The following is a 19704-nucleotide window of genomic DNA, read 5'->3' on the forward strand; positions in this document are numbered from 1 at the left end:
GAAAAAAACTCAAATTGGTGGACTCATAGGGTATGTAACTATCCAGAGGTACGGGTCGTGGCGCGTCAAGTACTATCCGAAGTATACAATGTAGTGAGTTTGCAAGTCAGTACTGTTGCCACAGAGTAATAAAATTACATGTAAAGTAGCATTTATATGTATGATGGTCTCACGGTCGTCGACCAGCGTCTTTGTAGTATGTGGCATTTTTGCCACATATTTAGTAGCATTTTACGCCTTTTAAAACTGCAACTAACGTACTTTTGTAAATGTGATGTCTTTTTAGTCTGTACTACCCGAAGTATACAATGTAGTGAGTTTGCAAGTCAGTACTGTTGCCACAGAGTAATAAAATTGCGCCTATGTGTGTAGATCTTGCACTCGTCGTGCGGTTTCCGTGTAGTCTGGAGCTCCGAACTCACCAATCTCATATCTCATGAGTCATTAGTCCAGATCCACACAGCTGCGGGTGCACCACAGCTAGTGTGGAGATTTTATTTTATTTTATTTTGATAGGTACAATAACACAATGCAGGCAACAACATTTTAAAATATTCCATATATAAGTATCTTATACACTACCCACACCACGATTACAATTGTACACAACACAACCACGGAACAATTATTAAGCTAAATACAATTTTTCACTATAAAATCTTGTTATTAAAGGCAGTAAAGAATATAGTAAAATATAACAAACTGTTAGTACGATAAGATATTTACTTACAATTTTGGGACAGCAAAACATTTTTGAACTTAGGTAAAGACACGTTCAAAATATCTAAATCAATATCTAAATTATTATATACACGACACATTTTAAAGACAGGCGCATTATTGGATACATTGTTATTAGAAACCATAGGCAAGGCAAACAATTCTAGATTCCGTGTTCTCTTATTGTTGGCTCTAAGTGAAACATAATCCATGAGGTTACTGTCGAGACCACCTTGCACAATTTTATGAAGTGTAACCATATCAACGACATCGCGTCGGGACGATAGTGATTGTAAATTATATGCTAAAAGTCTATCTGAATACTCAGGAAGCGTTCGGCGTGTTTTAGTTTTAGTGGAAAGATATCGTAAAAACTTTGCCTGAATTGATTCCAATCTATCAGAGTGTGTCTTATAAATTGGTTGCCAAACCGACGAGCAGTATTCGAGCGTAGTTCGAACTAATGAGGAGTATAGAACAATTAGGCTATTTGGCCCTTTGAAAGGTTTAGCAGTTCGCTTGATAAAACCAAGCATGCGATTACATTTTGACACCATATGCTCATAGTGACAACGGAACGACAGTTCACTATCCAATAATACTCCTAGATCTCTAATGGAAGAAACCCTAACTAATCGTTTGCCATTAATATTATACTCGTGATTAATCCAGTTGGTTTTTTTGTGAACGTAATTGACTGACATTTATCGATATTCAAAGACATGAGGTTAGTGCTGCACCAATCAGATATCAACTCAATATCTTCCTGGAGCATAAGGCAATCATTTTCCGTATTAATGACTTTATAGATTTTTATATCATCTGCATATGCGAGACATTGTGATTTAATCCTATTTAAAAGATCATTCACGAAAAAAACATATAATAATGGCAGGAGGGCTATATATAACCGTGAAAATCGTCAATTGCGGGCATTTGTCTCTGTTACTCTAATTACGTCTTAGTGAGAGTAAAAGAGCAAGATCCCCGCAATTTGCGAATTTTGGTTTTCGCGGTAGGCACCCAGAGCCCTGGGGGCGACGTCTGGGGCCGCAATGTTGCTATTGCCACAGAGTAGCATTTCAAGACTTTTAAAACTGCAACTATCGCTCTTCGAAAATGCGGTGTCGTTTTAGTCTGTGGCTTCGCTGTTACCGCAGAGTATTAAAGCTACTTGTAAAACTGAACCCATGTGTATTAATCTGGCGTTTATCGCGCGGTGTCCGTGTAGTCTGTGGCTTCTACTTACCAGCAGCCCTGCACAGTTGCGGGTGCACGACGGCCAGCGCGGAGAGGGGCAGCGCGGCGCGGGGCGCGGCGGGCGCGGCGGGGGCGGCGGGGCGGCGCGGCAGGCGCGCCAGGCCGCGGCGCCCGCCGCACCACAGCCAGTCCTCCCAGGCCGCCAGCCGCGAGCAGGACGCGGTGCCCACTGCGAACGGCTGGTATGTTGACTTGCCTGTGGACAAAAGTGTTAGTTCGTTTTACTCGAGCGCCGTGGGTTCTGTACAAGCTTTCAATTCTCTCATGTAACTATAAACACAAAAGTAAACATTAGTGTAAAATTGTGTAGTACAGGTGTTATCTATCGGCAAACAAATTTGCGCCCTAATGTATGGGACTATGAGACTGAATTTTTGCCCAGATGGACGGACGAACAGAGTCGCACCATAAGCGTTCCTTTTGTACCGTTTTGGTACTGAACTCTAAAAAGTAACCCTCTAAGCTAACAACAACTGCGGCTTCGATGGAAGTTTGAGGAACCCTAGCCATTTGAATACATATGAAACAATAGTACATTACTATAAGGGCTGGGAAATTAAAGATTGCAGTGCAGAACAAGTGCTATAAACGGCTGAATATCGCAGGACTCTTTTCCCTTAACATCAGGGAAAAGAGTCCTGCGACCTGCGATCCTCTTGACGTCAATAAAGTGCTTTTCTCAAAAAATGGGCGGAAATTATATAAGTTAGAACTCACAACTCCGTATTGTTGCCACAGAATAGTTGCTCATCGTAAATGCGTTGTCTTTTCTCTGCCTGTGTAATGTCTAGACTTGGACTCAATTGGATTACACGAGAAATATGCCCGCAATTTACAAAGTTCGGTGTTTGAGATAGGCGCCTTCTGTTGCTACAGAGAACCAAATTATTTTTAAAACTGCAACTAGGGCTTTTAGTGAATGCGGTGTCTTTTTAGTCTGTAGGCCTAACATGCAACTCAGTACTGTTGCCACAGAGTAGCATCTTACTTTTGAAACTACAACTAGAACTGTTCGTAAATGCGGTATTTTTTAGTCTGTGGCTTGGCATTTCTGCACGCACCTCAGTGCTGTTGCCACAGTGTAGTTAAGTTACTTGTAACATTACGCCTATGTGTGGTGATCCCTCGACGTGCGGTATCCACATAGTCTGTGACTAGTAGGTAGAAACTCACCTATATCGCTAGGGAGATGCAGTGCGGGCGCGCCAGCGGGCCGCTTAGCGAACGTCGCCAGCACAACCCTAGCGCTGCCGTCGAACTTCACGCTCTCCAGCGTGTCGTAGTACGCGTCCACGAAGTACAGTCTGTCGGAGGACAGCGCCAGGGCCGTGACGCGGCGCACGCGGCGCCCGACGAGCCGGCGCGGCGCGGCGCCGTCGAGCCCGGCCGCCATGACGCCCGGGCTGGCGCCGCGGTCCGACCAGAATATTTGCCTGTCAAATTAATTTAGGTGGGTTTAAATTGGTTGTTACGCTGTTATAAATTACAAGATTAGGTGTACATTTTTCATCACACGTGCTTGAAGAATATCTTATATCATGCAGGATGAAGGCGTACATTGATCCCGCAGGAGTTATGGAGTGTGAAAAAAAAGCTTTAATTATGTCAATGATTCATATGAACCAAGTAGGTATAAATGAGTTTTACTTTTAAAATACTGACGTTTATATTTTGTTTGTGTGTGTTTATAAATATTTCATTTGATTAACTTTTATAGCTGTTTAACAGTATTTTATGCAACCGTTTTTTAAGAGAGGTCAAAAAAGGCGAGTAGCGTGAGTAACAATAAATGAATTAATTAAATTAAAAAACTTGTCTATGGTACACTTATTTGTCAGAGATGACATTTAAAATAAAGTCGGCAACAATGTATTCATACAATATGTTTTAAGTGGTCATTACACGTAGTAGCGAAAAGTGCCAAAAATAAACTGCGTGTATGCACAAATGCATTTAGACTAAAGACTTTCCATGACAACTATAAGGTAGGGTTTTAAAGATCGAAGAAGAAGAAGAGAAGGAAGATTACACGACCCTTTAAATGACAAATAAAAGTACGGGCGTAGAAATAATATTTGTACACAGTTTTCGATCGTGGCTGAATGCCGGATTTATCAGTGCCTTCGATGTCTAACCTGTCAACAATGACAAATATGGCGGACGAAGGTTTAAATAACGACGCATAGCTTTCTGTCGGCGGCCAGACTGGCCCAGGCTATTGTATGAGTAATCTGTCGATACCCCCCGTCAGGGGGGTATGAGGGGCCGCTACCGCCTCACGGCTGCGGCGGCTGTCGCGGAGCCCAGGCTATTCCTGCCTGCTCGGTTATGTCGTCTCGCCAGCGGCGGAGCGGATGACCTTGCCCTCGCCCGCCATCTGGTGGGTACCAGTGCAGAACCCTTTTGCTCCATCGGTCGTCTTTTGCTCTCGCTGTGTGTCCGGCCCATCGCCACTTAAGGCGGCATGCCATTTCCGCTGCATCCATTATATTTGTCCTCTTACGAATATCAGTGTTTCTTACCCTGTCTTTTAATTTTAATTTTTAGGACGAAGGTTTAAAGTGTCACCGTATTTAAGAAATATTTCACTTACAAATTAGTTTTTTTTCTCACAAGTGTGATGAAAAACATTGTGTGCCACGGGCGGTACAAGAATTACAAACACATGTTAATTAAGCCCGTAGCCAAAAGCTTGTTCGTAAATTCTTGTTCCTTAATACAATGTTCTTTCGGAAAAACAAGTGCGTGCAGCAATTTCTGGCAGTGGCTTGGTTGACAAAACCCAAAACCGAACCAATGTACGAACCTGGTGGCGTTATGTATGAGGATATCGTCAGGTTCTGCGTTCTTGCGCCGCATGAGGGTCACCCGTCGCCGGCCGTCCGGAGCGCACACGTAGACAGCACCGTAGCTGCCTCTCGAATACCCTTCGCCGTCTCCACCTTCCAAAATTCATATACATTAAAACAATTAAATTTTAAACCATCAACATTGTCTACCATGCTGGCTTGAAAAAACAGTGATTCTCTATCAAAACCGTACTTGAAAAAATAATATTTCAGGGAATATAATTATTGATTTAAATTTACATAAAAACACGAGCGTATTTTTTGAAACGGTGTAGGCAACCCCAGCGAATAATTAAGAGTGCGGGTAGTTTCCAAAATCCACGCAGGTAATACAATTTCTCGCCGGTCTGCCTGCGACCAAGACCTTTTTCGAAACATCAAGACAAATAATAAGTTTTGACAAAAATTTCATTTTTGGTCAATATTTTGTCCCTGACTGTACTTCTTTTTCCACAGGGAACTAATACTCATCGACACAATTCTGAAAAGCCCAAACACAATTAGGTTGCGTTGTTTTATCACAGAGTTCCTATGGCCACCTCCTGTCTCCATCATCAGATCAGCTCTATGGTACCATAATATTGCATTGTCGCCCGACTTACATATATATGTAAATTGTCAGCGTCATCGGGAACCGGGAAGAAAGTCAAATATAGTTTGCAATGCAAGTTAAATAAAAGCATATTATTAAATTATTATTAGCCTTCAAGTCCGCTATTCGTACATTTATTTTTTATATTTAGTGCAATTAAACTTTAAATTAAATAATAAAATTTTAAATATACCGTAATAGTGGTTTGTGCGACGTGGAAATTAAACATTTATGTATACGTAAATTTACCAAAAATATTGGACTGATAACTACCTAGTTGGTTACTAAGTTCTGTTACCAGAGTTTTTAAGCAATAAAAGGAAATAGGTAGCTATTTTTAATTATTCATGTATACAGTTGTAAAGCTTATTTATAAGTAATAAGCCAAAAATATAACCTAATAAACATTGTTGTTCTGGGTTTGCAGAATTCCGTATAGCCCTCGGAAAAATGGCGTAAAAATCACGTCAAAAGTACGCTCACTGTTCATGTCGTTTTTAAAAGCAATTTATTTCTAATCAATGATTATAGTTAAATATGATTAGTAATCATATTAAGGATGTATCAGCCTTGCAAAAATCGATAGCTTGATTATTCATCTTTAATTTAATATATATATATATATATAGTTTACGTGGGTTTCTTTGATTAAATACATAGTCTACGAGTTTTCCAAGCCTGCCTCCTGCACAATCGTGCATTGCGGTAATAGGCCTCTATAAAACAAGCAATTGAACCTTCTGGCAAAGTGGCAAGATTACATTGAACATATTTTTGTAAAGTATAATTTTCATAAATTGGCCGCGTGTTTACGTCTTCAGGCAATCTGGAGCTTTCCATGGATTCCCATAAATTCTCCATCTGAATTTTATATTAATATACCATGTTTTGATTATTACAAAATAAGCTATCAAACTGTGGCTAATCTTTTTTTTATTTTAAGCTTTATTTTATATTTAATCTGTGGAAAACCTAGTAACAGAACTTACTGACCGACTTAAACGACTACATAAATAAAAGTTGGAAATATATTTGGAACGAATATTGGCTATTATTCAATGTCCGCTTGGAAAAATACTCTTTATATACATGTGAATTAACAAATTGCCTTACCTTTAGTAACGGCCGTATAGTAGAGACGTCCAGACACCCAGTCGAAGGTCACACCTCTGATTATAGCCGAGTCTTGAACCTGAAAATATGAAATTACTACATAACATAACGACTAAATAAAAAATAATAAATATTAAACGACATTCTTACACAAATTGATTAAGTAAGTACAGTAAGCTCAAGAAGGCTTGTGTTGTGGGTACTCAGACAACGATATATATAATATATAAATACAAAAACACCCATGACTCAAAAACGAATATCTGGGCTCATCCGTCATTACCGGGATTCGAATTCAGGATCATTACCCACAAGGCCAGCCCGGTCATAAAATAAGGGCCCATTTAGACGGTGCGAGAACTCGCACGCGAGTTTCATTACATTGCGGTATTTGATCGGTCGCCGAATTGGTTGTAACCTCAATAGTCCGCAATGTAACTAAAATCGCATGGGAGTTTGCGTGCCGTCTAAATCAGCCCTAAGTGAGGTAAGGCCCGTGTCAACTGTATTGTATACCTATCATTAATATATGTAAATCATACACATCAATATCATTGTATTTGCAAATGTATCACCGCACCGCTCGCCGTCAGCAGGGTGTTCATCCTCACACCCTAGAACCTAAATGGTCGCGTACTGTCCGGTTCAAGAGGAATTTCCTCCCACGAACGCTCCGGCTGTGGAATGAGCTCCCTTCCGAGGTTTTCCCGAGGGTCTACAGTATGGGGTCCTTCAAAAAAGGAGTGTACATATTTTTAAAGGGTCGGCAACGCGCATGTAACACCTCTAGAGTTGCAGGCGTCCATAGGCTGCGGTGACTGCTTACCACCAGGCGGGCCGTATGCTTGTTTGCCACCGTCGTGGTATAAAAAGAATATGTATATGTCGTGGCGATCTTGGATTTTGATCGTCTATGGTCGACAGTTTTCCTGAAGTGTTCGACCACCACACGAGCCAGGAATTGCCAATGAGGGCAATCGTTATTAATGTTATATTGTAATCACCATGACCCCTACGGGTAGGCGTACGACGGTGGTCGTATCCGCGTGTAGCGCGCAGTTGTGTTGTATAATAATGTACTCACTATGACCCTGCCGGGTAGGCGTACGACGGTGGTCGTATCCGCGTGTAGCGCGCAGTTGTGTTGTATAATAATGTACTCACTATGACCCTGCCGGGTAGGCGTACGACGGTGGTCGTATCTGCGTGTAGCGCGCAGTTGTGTTGTATATTAATGTACTCACTATGACTCTGACGGGCGGGCGCACGACGGTGGTGGAGTCCGCTTGCAGCGCGTGTGTGGCGTCTATAGTGGACAGTTTTCCTGAAGTGTCCGACCACCATACAAGCCATGCGTTGCCAACGAGAGCGGTTGTGATAGATGTTATTTCAGCGCTGAAACAAACATGAATTTCAACACTTGAAAATCTGTGTAAATATTCGAAAAAGTAGCTAATCGCTATTCCAATGAGAAATAATTATGGTACATAACCTCTGTCTTTTGGCAAAAAATAAATTTTTGGTACAAGCTTTTATCGCTGACTGTACTTTTCTTTCCACATGCAACTAATAATCATCGAGACGATTCTAAAAACCCGAAACACAATTAGGTTGCGATGTTTTATCATGGCGTTCCTATGGCCACCTCCTGTCTCCATCATCAGATCAGCTCGATGGTACCATAATATTGCATTGTCACCCGACGTACATACGTATGCAAATTTTCAGTTTCATCGGAAACCGAGAAGTGGGTCAAATTTAACTTGTAAGATTTGACCCGTACAAACATAGATTCATAATTTTTTTTTTTTATCCTTTATTTACAATAATAATATACATAATGGAAATATATAGATACTATATACACATGCTTGCTATAACTAGCTTATATCTAAAATTAATTACATACATTGCAAGTTACATACAAAGCTTGTAAGATTGAAAATGCCATACCTTTCGTCACCCGCGACATATAGCACCCGCGAGTCCTTTTCTCTCTTCGTGAGCTCCCAAGCCCGGAGTGACCCATTAACAGCTACTATTACTTGTGCTTTCTCACCTGAAATAAATGTGAAAAATAATAGAAGAAGAAGAAAACTTTATTTAGAAACGCTTAATAATAAACTTAAATAAAAACACATATTATATTACATTATTACAAGCGTCTTTAAAAAGGTGCCCACTCAGCTTGTGTCGTGGTACCTTTTGGGGACCTCGACGCTGGTCTTCCGTGGAAACCCCTGCGATAGAGCGTGATTGCACACTAAATTACTTACATACTCGTATTTATATATAAACAAATAATAGATGGTATTAAACCCGAGCAACAAATATTCAAAAAACATTTTTTAGGTTTCCGGCCGGAAAGCGTCAACTTTCGGCCCGCTGCGCTAAACCAAGTTGCCTCTTTCCGGCTCCGTCGAGTAGAAAAATAGTATACACACCTCGGACAGGAAATATAACCTCAGAGGACATGTTTGTCGACTGATTGACATACGTGATCTGAGACATTTCTTTCTTTACTGCCCTAGACATGTAATATAATTTACAGTACATATGGTGCTCCTTTATCGCACTAGTGCGAAAATTAGTATATTACGTTACTGTGCCGAACATTTAAAGAGCCATTTATGTACTGTAAAACGTTGTACGATACATGTGCGAATAGGTAATTCGCAACTCGTGTCGATTTAAAACACTCCCTTCGGTCGTGTTTTAATTTATCGCCACTCGTTTCGAATTTCCTATTTTTCGCACTTGTATCGTAATAACTTTACTTCGCATAACAACATTATAATTTTCTTACCAATCGCTTCGCAAGTCCAAGTGTTGTCCGGCAATTGTCTATGTTTGTAGCCTTCCAAGCATCTATATAGAAACAGTTTGTATATACAATGCGTACGTTTCAAAGATAATGTTAATGCTTGCATGGTACAATATTATTCTTTAATTCGTAAAAAAGTAAGAACTCTAATTTCAGCAAGTATGGCAAGCTAATTTTATCAGTAAAAGTCAGCAATATTGAAAAATGTAATGGTCGAAACCACAAACAAATTTAGAATATCGCGTCCTTTTCTACTAACATATTGATTTGTCGGGCTATAATTACAAAATCAAGACATAATTTTACGCGAACGAAGTCACGGGTATCAACTAATATCCCTATAAATAAAAAGTGACCGTTCGTAACGAGGTACTTACTTGCAAGTGTGGTTGTGTGCGTGCTTCGGTATGCACACCTGCGAACACGAGCGCCAAGTGCACGGGCCCTCTTCGCCTGTGTACAAAAAATAATCCGTTGTGCTTCATATTAATATATGTTCCGTTCTACGTCCGAGATGTTGGTTGAGAGCGTACAGAACATTGTATATTAAATTTACAACATTTATTTTCAAATATATACACAGTTTTGCACAAAACTAAAATATAGCTAACTAAAAACTAAAATAATGTCTAATTATAAAATTAAATATAATTAAAAGTTATAAATATAAATATGTTTAACTTAATGAATTGGTTTATTAGAAAACACAATGCCTGCAATGAGGGCGCCACTGGACGGTCGACTCAATCTTAAGTTTAAAGATGATATACACTGGGACAGTGACTATAGCAGTCGGACGTATACAGATCGTGCCATTCACGAAGACGCGCGCCCAAGGAGTATAATAATATATGTATGCCCGTGCCTTGACTTGTATTGTCATTTAATCAAAGGTTAGATTTGACAAATCTGTGCGTCATCGTGGGTGACACGAACTATACCTTATCAGTCATATAAATACATTATGTTTATGTGCTGTTATATGAAAATTAATATTTACGTGTCTTTCACGTCTTCAATGACGCATAAGACATCAAAAATTACCTAAAACAAATAAGTGTTATGGACAACACAAACTGAGACGAAGTTCGAATCAAATTCTAATATCAGTTACGTCGATACTTCGTTCGCTAGTTTACGCTAGTGACAGTGACATCTAGCGACAAATTTAGTAAACTTTTCAGAATGAAATAAACTATGATAAAATGGTAAGAGTTTCTTGAATAAACATTCAAAAAAGGGTTTTTGAAATATGTTTTTAATTTGGGATCCGTTTGTGAAACTGTATTAACCCTTTTCCAGGCATAGTACTATTTATCGGCCACATACGTCAACTTTAACATATCGATTGAAGGTTCAAATTAGGTTACATTTTCGGAAAATTTGATTTGTCTCGAAATAAATCGTCAAAGCTAGCTTGAGTTGTTTTGTTTTTTTTTTGAGAAAACCTGGTAGATTGATGCGGCCTGGAAAAGGATTTAATTTCTTACTTATCACGAAGTTTTGAGAAACACTGTTATTGAGTATGAATACAATAAAACAGTCCAGACCTTGGCATGTATATTTCCCTATAAATCTATAATGAAAGACATAATATGTATAAAGTAAGAGAATTTTACTTTTTCCGATCCGATATCGGGTGTCGGATGACATTTGCGGAAAAATAACTGCTTGAAAATGGCATTAAGTCTTTTTATATTTGCATTAACGCTTTCTTTTGGAAAATTATAAATGTATACATAAAAAAATCTAAAGCAATTCTCTATTTCGTTTGTTTGCTTCTTAGTATAGTAGTCGTATTGGACATCCCGACATCGGATTGGACAGTGTGAAAATCACAGATAAATAATACAGAGATGAAACATGCACCCGTGAGGGACGGAACACACGCAATGCGACGAAATTAAAAACACTGAACGATCCTGACAACATACCAAAAACAACCTACGTAATTTAGTCGGGTTTATTGTTACCTACCAGGAACAGGTGAGTTATAAATAATAACAATACTTCTATACTTGCCGCAAAACTAACTGGGCACTGAGATCATAATGCTATCTCCTTTACCCTTGTTAAAACCAACCAAGAGTGAAAAAGATGGCATTATGACCTGACTCGCCACTTAGTTTTGCGCCAAGTATAGTTTTAGAAGTAGACAGAGATTAAAAGTGAGACTATGACAAGGACACAATATTAGCGCTCTCTTACTCCTACTAAAAGTTTCACAAGACCAACCCGTTCGGTAATTTCCTCCCACTCCTCAACCTCTTGTGCAGTGGGCAGCATGGTTCCATTTTTATCACTATGCCCGTCACTTTCGCGCTTACATACTTGTTAGAACGTGACAGGCATGGCGACAAATGGTAAAGAGCCGACCATCTTAGCCCTACAGGGATCCTTCATGGTGAAAACGCTGTAATACCCATACACGCAGTAAACACCAAAGTTAAGAAGATAGAGGAGCTGGAATTTAAATATTTTAGGCGAATATATCCGTCTCGCAAACGGAAGCGGCTCCTAAAACTAGTGTGATAAGGACAACGCCAGGTAAGGCAAAAATACCTGCATACAAATTAAAAAAAAACGATGTTTTGTACTCGACTGTCCTCCTCCAAAATTTAACAAAATGTAACGAAATTTTGAGATATAAATGGTAATGAAATTATCTGTGTTGGACTGTTTTGCTTTTTAGGCTAGTTCATGTCAGTTTTGAATACCATGCTTCTCTTTGCGGCCTAGGAAAATTAGGCCGTTTATGCGAATATTTGAAGTGCACTAGCGCCTTGAAAAACAAAAATATCAAAATAAGCAAAACAGTCCGACATAGCTATTTATAACAATAATCTGTGTTGAAAAAAATCATTGCTCTAGCTTCAAAAACCACGGAAGAAACAGTCTAGTACGTGTGTATGGAGAAATGACACCTGTTGCCTCTGATGAAAATGAATAAAGAATGGAATGTAATGGATGGATGGATGTCATTTGATACCTCCCTAGAGGGAGGTATAAGTGGCCGCTTCCGAATTTCGGCTGTGGCGGGTCGCTCCCCACCGATATAGGGAGGTCAATCTTCGTCGTTTTGTGGACGATGTGGCTACCGGTGTTGACCATCGACACCGATCGTTACCCAACCCCACGACCCCTAGCCTGGTACCGTTTGAGCGGGGCCAGGTTTCGAGCCACGGTGAAGGCGACAAGTAGGTCACCTGGCGTGTGCGGCGTGCTGGTGAGGCTGTGTCCGAGTGTGTGCTGGCTGATGCTCTGCTACTGATGAAGTGGAATGGAATATTGAAGCCATATGATATAATATACCGACCGGTGTCGCAGTCGGCGCGCGCGGGCACGCAGCGGCCGTCGCCGCACATGCGCTCGTCCGCCTCGCACACCGACTCCGATGAACGTCTGCTGCCTGTTAATCATTTATATCTATAACTAAACATTTACACATCACACGCTTTTCGGTTATTTTTTCGAATTTTGTATTTGAGAGTTTTCAGAAAATGTGTTCCCAATTAGCGTCAGTTCTTGAAAAGTTACTCACTGTCAGTTTTGTGACGATAATCAAGCGTTATGAAAAACTTGGTATTGGTGTTCATTTCATAAACTATAAGCGATAAATAAGTTTTTGGCAACAATTTCATGTTTGGTACAAGCCTTTATCGCTGACTGTACTTTTTTTCACACAGGCAACTAATACTCATCGAGACAATTCTAAAATCTCCAAACACAATTAGGTTGCGTTGTTTTATCACAAATACAAAGTTTATATACAAAAAAGTGCCAAAAATATGTATACACATTACCCATATATTAAGGTGGTGTATACATATTTTTGGCACATTCTTCGTATCGATATTTTCATACGTGACTGTACGTACACATCATGGAGTTCTCGTCTGAACCGTCGGGGCAGTCGACGTAGCCGTCGCAAAGCAGGGCAGAAGGTAGACACGAATCGTTGCCACATCTGTGAATAGCATACAAGTAGATTAACAATAAGCAAAGTTGATTAAAGAGAGTACAGAGCAATCCATTAAAGGCCAGAATGCGCTTAAATGTTTGAGCTGTACACGAACACGCACATTTGGTTTTAAAATAAAAGTAATTCGTAGAATTTCACCTCGTTATTACCTGAACACAGTCCCTTCTCGCGTCGCACTATAGTGCTGCCATCTAGTTCTACATGTTATTCATTAGGGTTTATTAGTAACGATATCACAGTTAAAGGGTTTTGTTTACTTGAACCCAAGCGGTTGACACGCATGCCGCTCACATCCCTCCTCATCGCCCCCGCTATACAGTCCCGTCGCCCGTCGTAGCGCCACGCGGCGTACATTAGTGCTGCCATCTAGTTCCATTGTCACCCACTACTACAGATATCAGAGCTATACGGCTTTACTTGACCATAAGCGGTTGACACGCATGCCACTCACACCCCTCCTTATTTCCCCCGCCATGCAGTACCGTCTCCCGTCGTAGCACTACGCGGCGTACATTAGTGCTGCCATCTAGTTCCACTATCTCTCACTAGTACAGGTATAACAGCTATAGGGCTTTATCTGAACATAGGTGGTTGACAGGCATGCCGCTCACACTCCTTCTCATCTCCCCCCGCCACGCAGTCCCGTCTCACGTCGTGGTGCCACGCGGCGTACGTCAGTGCTGCCATCCAGTTTTACTGGCACTCACTGCTACATACATGACAGCTTTACCTGAACATGGGCGGCTGGCAGGCGTGTCTCTCGCAGCCGTCCTCGTCGCCCCCCGCCACGCAGTCCCGGCGGCCGTCGCAGCGCCAGGCGGCGGGCGCGCACTGTGCGCCGGCGCAGGCGAGCCGCGCGCCGCACGAGGCCGCGCCCGGCGCCGCGCACGACTCCTCGTCCGACCCGTCCGCGCAGTCCACGGACCCGTCGCACCACCATTCGCTGGCATTGGAAAAAAGTTCGATGAGGTTAACCGGGCTAAGTCGGTAGAAAACGACGGTTAGAGTATCTCGAGAGCGAGCACCCGCCCGCACAGCCGTCTGCATTTTCTGTTGCTACCCCTTTAAACTAGATGGCGTTGTACATACCGTAGCACACAATCCTTATGTCTTCCACAGGGCCGGGCTCTAGCAGCACATAGAGGCGCGCAGCCAGTCTCGTCGGAACCGTCGGCACATTCCGCCGCCCCGGAGCAACGTAAGGCGCCACGTATGCATTCACCGTTGGTGCATCTGTAACATTTAACGATACCTAGTAAAATAGTTAAAAAATCTAAGTAATAAGTTAGTATTTATTAGTATAAAGTGGCACCGGCTTTTTAAAATTTATTTCATGAAATGCAACTTATTTTTACTACATTTTTAATTTATTTCAAGTTATGTACATTACATTGTTTCAAGTTTAGTTCTCGTAGTTTAGTCTATCGCTGTCATTGTCGGAATCTATTTAAAACACAATCAGCCCAGAAACTCAGACCATTAAAATGTAACTTATTTTCATTACATTTTTAATTTATTTCAAGTTATGTACATTACATTGTTTCAAGTTTAGTTCTCGTAGTTTAGTCTATCGCTGTCATTGTCACAGGAGCGGCCCAAAGGGTTTAAAGAAAGCCGCCAATTATGGTGCAGACTTAACCGTCTGAGAACCGGTGTGGGCAACTGTGCGCACCTCTGGCACAAATGGGGGTGGAGCGAGTCGGCGGCGTGCGACTGTGGAGATCCGGAACAGACCATACATCATATAGTTTTTGATTGCCCCATCACTAGATACAACGGACTTGTCGAAGATTTTAAAGAACTGACAAAGGACGCGAGTGTATATCTGCAAAACTGTAAATTTTAATTTGATGTAATCATTATTGTAAAAATCAGTGTGTAAACGCCATACGATAAATAAATAAATTGTCGAAATCTATTTAAAACACAATTAGCCCAGAAACTCAGACCATTAAAATGGCGGCCGCTTTCGTTCATTGTTTTACCTAAAATCAGTCTCGGAGAAGTTCCTAGGCTCGCAATTTAGCCCATCGCTGTCATAATCGAAATCTACTTAAAACACAATCCTCCCAGAAACTCAAAACATTAAAATGGCGGTCCCTTTCATCCATTGTTTTACCTGAACTCAGTCTCGGAGCAGTTCCTGGGCTCGCAGTGCAACTCGTCGCTGAAGTCGCCGCAGTCGTCCTCGAAGTCGCAGCGCCAGCGGCCCGGGATGCAGCGGCCGTCGGCGCAGCGGAAGTACGTGGCCTCGCAGCCCGGCCGCGCGCCCGCGCCGCACTCCGCCTCGTCCTCGCGCAGCGGGCAGTCCGCCTGCAACACCGTCAATACAGTCCCGCATATATCACCGGGACGTGCCCCTAGCCAGCCGTGTGTTCGAACTGGACTGCATGAACTAAAGCTTATCGCTTCGCTTGGCTTGCACTTTTCTTTTCTACTCCAGTTTAATGACTAACAGATGTATTGAAACGGTATACATTAAGATACAATGTCTGAAGTGCTCTATTAGCGTTCAAAATCCTTACGGGACAGTTTTTTTTATTTGTTAATAAAACATGACGTGACGTGTATTTTGCCATCAATTAAATGTTAAAATGATACTATTGCGCTGTCGTAGAAAAAATATACTTTTAGCAACTGTACACAATTAGGCCTTAAAACACGAGCGAAGCCAGTTCCGTTATAAAATCTGATAAGATCATACGAGTGCCTCTCATTATGTATCAGTTACATAAAGTACTACAGTAAACTGACCTCGGCGTCGCACTGCCAGTCGCGCGGGATGCACCTGCCGGAGGCGCAGCGGAAGTGCCTCGGGGGGCACATGCGCGTGGCGCAGTGCGGGCCCTCGTCCGAGCCGTCCGCGCAGTCCGCGTCCGCGTCGCACACCCACACGCCCGGCACGCACGACCCGTCGCCGCACATGAACTGTTCATAAACAAGGATATTGGGATTATTGGGAATGTAGCCAGCCTTATGGGCACCCTTCCGCAGGCGACAGATTGCGTGAGTTGATTATTAAGTTCGAACATTCATGCATTTTAACTTCCAAGTTTGTGAAGTTAGCGTGGTCAGAATCCACGCCCTATTTCCAAAATTTACCCAATTTGTCGAGAGATGGCGCTGTACCCTCGAGGTGATTTTCTATAACAAGCGAACGATGTGTCGACGTAGTTTCCTTAAGTAGTCTAAACGACTCGTGTACATCACGAAAATTTCGTTAAGAATATCTATTTTTTGAACAACGACGACCTATCAATAGGCGTAATCGTTGTTAATTTTATTTACATGCAGAAGAATTAGAATATAAAATAAAAACTAAGTGTCTTAAGTGATTGATTAATATTCACCAAATTAAATGTACATGATAGATGTCTCTTGTCGATGTTATCTCAACGTAATAGATATTTGTAACATTGTATAAGAGAGCTACCGCGAAATACACGACACTTCGATACGAGTATTATCTTCTTTGAGATATTAGTGCTATTAGTGGTTTTCAATTTTTTTTTGTCACTCATCTTTTTTAAATACTAAATAAATGATGAACCGTATTGTATAATAACAATATACTGTATTATTGGGAGCGTGCACGACTGTCACGCAACCTAGTGTCCGCAAGTCTAGGGGAAAACGTCAATTCACTACATCTTATAAAAGTACTCCAAAACTAGAAACTACTGAACGGATTTTCATACGACTTTCATCTATCAATAGAGTGATTCTTGAGGAAGGCTTAAGTATATAACTTGTTAAGGTTTTGTGTAAATTGTTTGAAATATAACGATGTTGTCGGAAAAAATCACGCTGGCTAGGAGCTTTAATCGAAAACGCTGCCTAATCCGTTTGAGCTATAACAACACAATGTATGGTGGGGTTGTTTCTAATTCATAGGTCTACAAAAAAGTCCGCGATGTTAAATGTCTATCTTTTAAGGATAACTTACTATATCCATTCTTAACTTCTAGAAAAATATCACGTAATATGTGGCATTTGCAAAGCTATTTACATAGATACATTATTAACAATTATCAAAATAAATACGTTTAGTTATATTAAGCATTTCATACAGATTACAATGATTCCTTACACCATACAATTTAAATGAATATTTCAGGAGTAATCGTAAATCAAAGTTTCATTTCGAGCCATATAATTGTACGAAATGTTAAAGACGCTATCCGCAGTTAGTTCAAATTTTTACCGCCTTATGCGCTGGGATCGCTTTACTTACCCCCACCATGCACTTCGCACGGTCCCAATAGAGTCTCAGCTCATCTGATTAATAAAATTGATATATATCCTCTGCAGTTATTTAAATGTAACAAAGCTACGATGAAGTTGCGACTCTCATATTATGTGGCATCGTTCGAGCGATGGCTCCACAACCTTTCAACCTTCACATGACCAATAAATTGTACAGGTGGAATACCATCCTTACTCACGTGATCGGCCTTGTACGAGCGCGACGGGCAGTTGAGCTCGCCGTCGCCTCCAAAATAGTATTACATGAAGTATCTATTTGTAAAGCAACAGCGCCATCTAGCGGAACCTGTATTAACTAGTAAGCTGTACAACAACTGACGTGGTCGGGCTTGCAGGAGCGCGGCGGGCAGTGCAGCTCGTCGTCGCCGGCGGGGCAGTCGCGCGTGCCGTCGCAGCGCGCCGCGCCCGCCACGCAGCGCGCCGATATGCCCGCCGTCACGTTGCCTTGGCATTTGAACTGCGATGACAGGCAGGTGAACTGGAACGACAATTTTTTTGTCATGAAAAGTATTTCAAAATAGGGCATATGCAACGAGGGGGGTAAGTGAAGTATTGGACACGAGGGTGATTGCAATATTCTTACCCCCGTAGTTACACACAAACACATACTGAAGACTAGTAAATAGAATTTAAGTATGGCTCATGATTTCATTTTCTTTATGCTGTTATGTATGTTAACATTATGTACTTAATAATGAACCTCCAGGTCTATGATTCTTAAGTATGTTAAGTACTCAACATTGTACTTCAAATCCATTTGTATATGTGACTGTTTGTGTTCTAAATAAATTAAATATATATATATATATATATATATATATATATATATATATCACTGGATTCAACGCAGACGAGTTTGATTAGCAAATGTAAAGGTGAAAAAACATGCTTTTTAGCTTTTTTTCACAATCTAGCGCAAGTTTGACAAACTAGTTACCGTGTCACAGTCTTTCTCATCGCTCCCATCAGTGCAGTGCGGTGTAGCGTCGCATATTAGAGCGGGATGGAGACATCGGCCGCCATTTCCACACTGGAATTGTCCCGGGGAACACCGGAATGATGGGCAGAATTCCGGTTCGTCGGATCCGTCGCCGCAGTCATCCTAAGATTAAAAGATTTTTTTAATGATTTGAGCTCGTATAATGCAAAGTTTTCAAAAACAGCGCCATCTAGTATGTTAAAAGATAGGTAAATAAATATTTTTTCACAAATTAACTAAAATCCACAGTAAGCTCAAGAAGACTTGTGGGTACTCAGAAAACGATATATATAACATAAAAACGCTTAAATACATAGAACACAATCATGACACAGGAACAAATATCTGTGCTCATCACACAAATAAATGTCCTTGCCGGGATTCGAACCCAAGACTATCGGCTTCAGAGGCAGGGTCACTACCGACCAGTAGTTAGCAATAGGCCAGTTCCAAAGTCATACCAAATAGAATTTGAAATAGAGGTGGATTGTCAAAGAAAATTTTGTAACCACTGTAAATTTACTGTCATCTTTCGACACATGATTAAAATTTTTAGAACGCCATTTGACTTTGATCCTTATTCTTTCACTGCTATGTGTTAAATTTGTTAAATGGGTGAATCAACTTTTTTTGTTTTGTTATCCTGTCCCGTTGTCCAAGGGACAACAGTGGCACAGTTTGTTTGAAGAGACGTTGTATGCCGTTCTATTAACATGCTTAGTAGGGGGCCCATTATGGACATTGGTTATAACGACCACAAAAACGCAAGTTTGATACATTAAGTACTATAAAATCAGTATTTCAATGAACTTTTGTCCCCTGGACAACTAATCGTAACATTCGTAACCATGGCAACGAGTGACGCTAAAAAGTTGATTCTCCCAAATATCAAAAAGTGGCGCCATCTTACCGGACATCGGCTAAAAGAATAAGGATCAAAGTCAAATGGCATTCTAAAAATTGTAATTATGTGTCGAAAGATGGCAGTAAATTTACTGTGGCTACAAAATTTCCTTTGACAATTCACCTTTATTTCAAATTCTCTTTGATCATACTTACTGAAATAGGTCATTTCCTATACTAAATTAGTATGGCGGTGCGTGTGTGTCTGTACACATA

At 41.0% G+C, this 19704-nt stretch overlaps 2 protein-coding genes across 2 annotated transcripts in view; one reads left to right on the forward strand and one right to left on the reverse strand.

Annotated features, from left to right (window-relative positions):
- Window positions 1-19704, forward strand: part of LOC133529953 (NADH dehydrogenase [ubiquinone] 1 beta subcomplex subunit 3) — a 197330-nt gene that overhangs the window by 52089 nt on the left and 125537 nt on the right. The window lies entirely within an intron of this gene.
- LOC133530406 (low-density lipoprotein receptor-related protein 1) overlaps window positions 1-19704 on the reverse strand; it is a 168260-nt gene that overhangs the window by 24788 nt on the left and 123768 nt on the right. The window contains exons 69-84 of the mRNA XM_061868314.1: window positions 18544-18708; window positions 17926-18084; window positions 16095-16268; window positions 15460-15653; window positions 14430-14573; window positions 14071-14283; window positions 13237-13472; window positions 12675-12767; window positions 9736-9811; window positions 9341-9402; window positions 8488-8593; window positions 7779-7929; window positions 6535-6613; window positions 4787-4922; window positions 3154-3413; window positions 1970-2176 (exon numbers count right to left, since the gene is read on the reverse strand). Of these exons, the coding sequence (XP_061724298.1) occupies window positions 1970-2176; window positions 3154-3413; window positions 4787-4922; window positions 6535-6613; window positions 7779-7929; window positions 8488-8593; window positions 9341-9402; window positions 9736-9811; window positions 12675-12767; window positions 13237-13472; window positions 14071-14283; window positions 14430-14573; window positions 15460-15653; window positions 16095-16268; window positions 17926-18084; window positions 18544-18708 (2455 nt within the window). The remainder of the gene's footprint in view (window positions 1-1969; window positions 2177-3153; window positions 3414-4786; window positions 4923-6534; window positions 6614-7778; window positions 7930-8487; window positions 8594-9340; window positions 9403-9735; window positions 9812-12674; window positions 12768-13236; window positions 13473-14070; window positions 14284-14429; window positions 14574-15459; window positions 15654-16094; window positions 16269-17925; window positions 18085-18543; window positions 18709-19704) is intronic.

Source organism: Cydia pomonella, chromosome 22, assembly GCF_033807575.1.
Source record: "Cydia pomonella isolate Wapato2018A chromosome 22, ilCydPomo1, whole genome shotgun sequence".
Classification (NCBI taxonomy): Eukaryota; Metazoa; Arthropoda; class Insecta; order Lepidoptera; family Tortricidae; genus Cydia; species Cydia pomonella.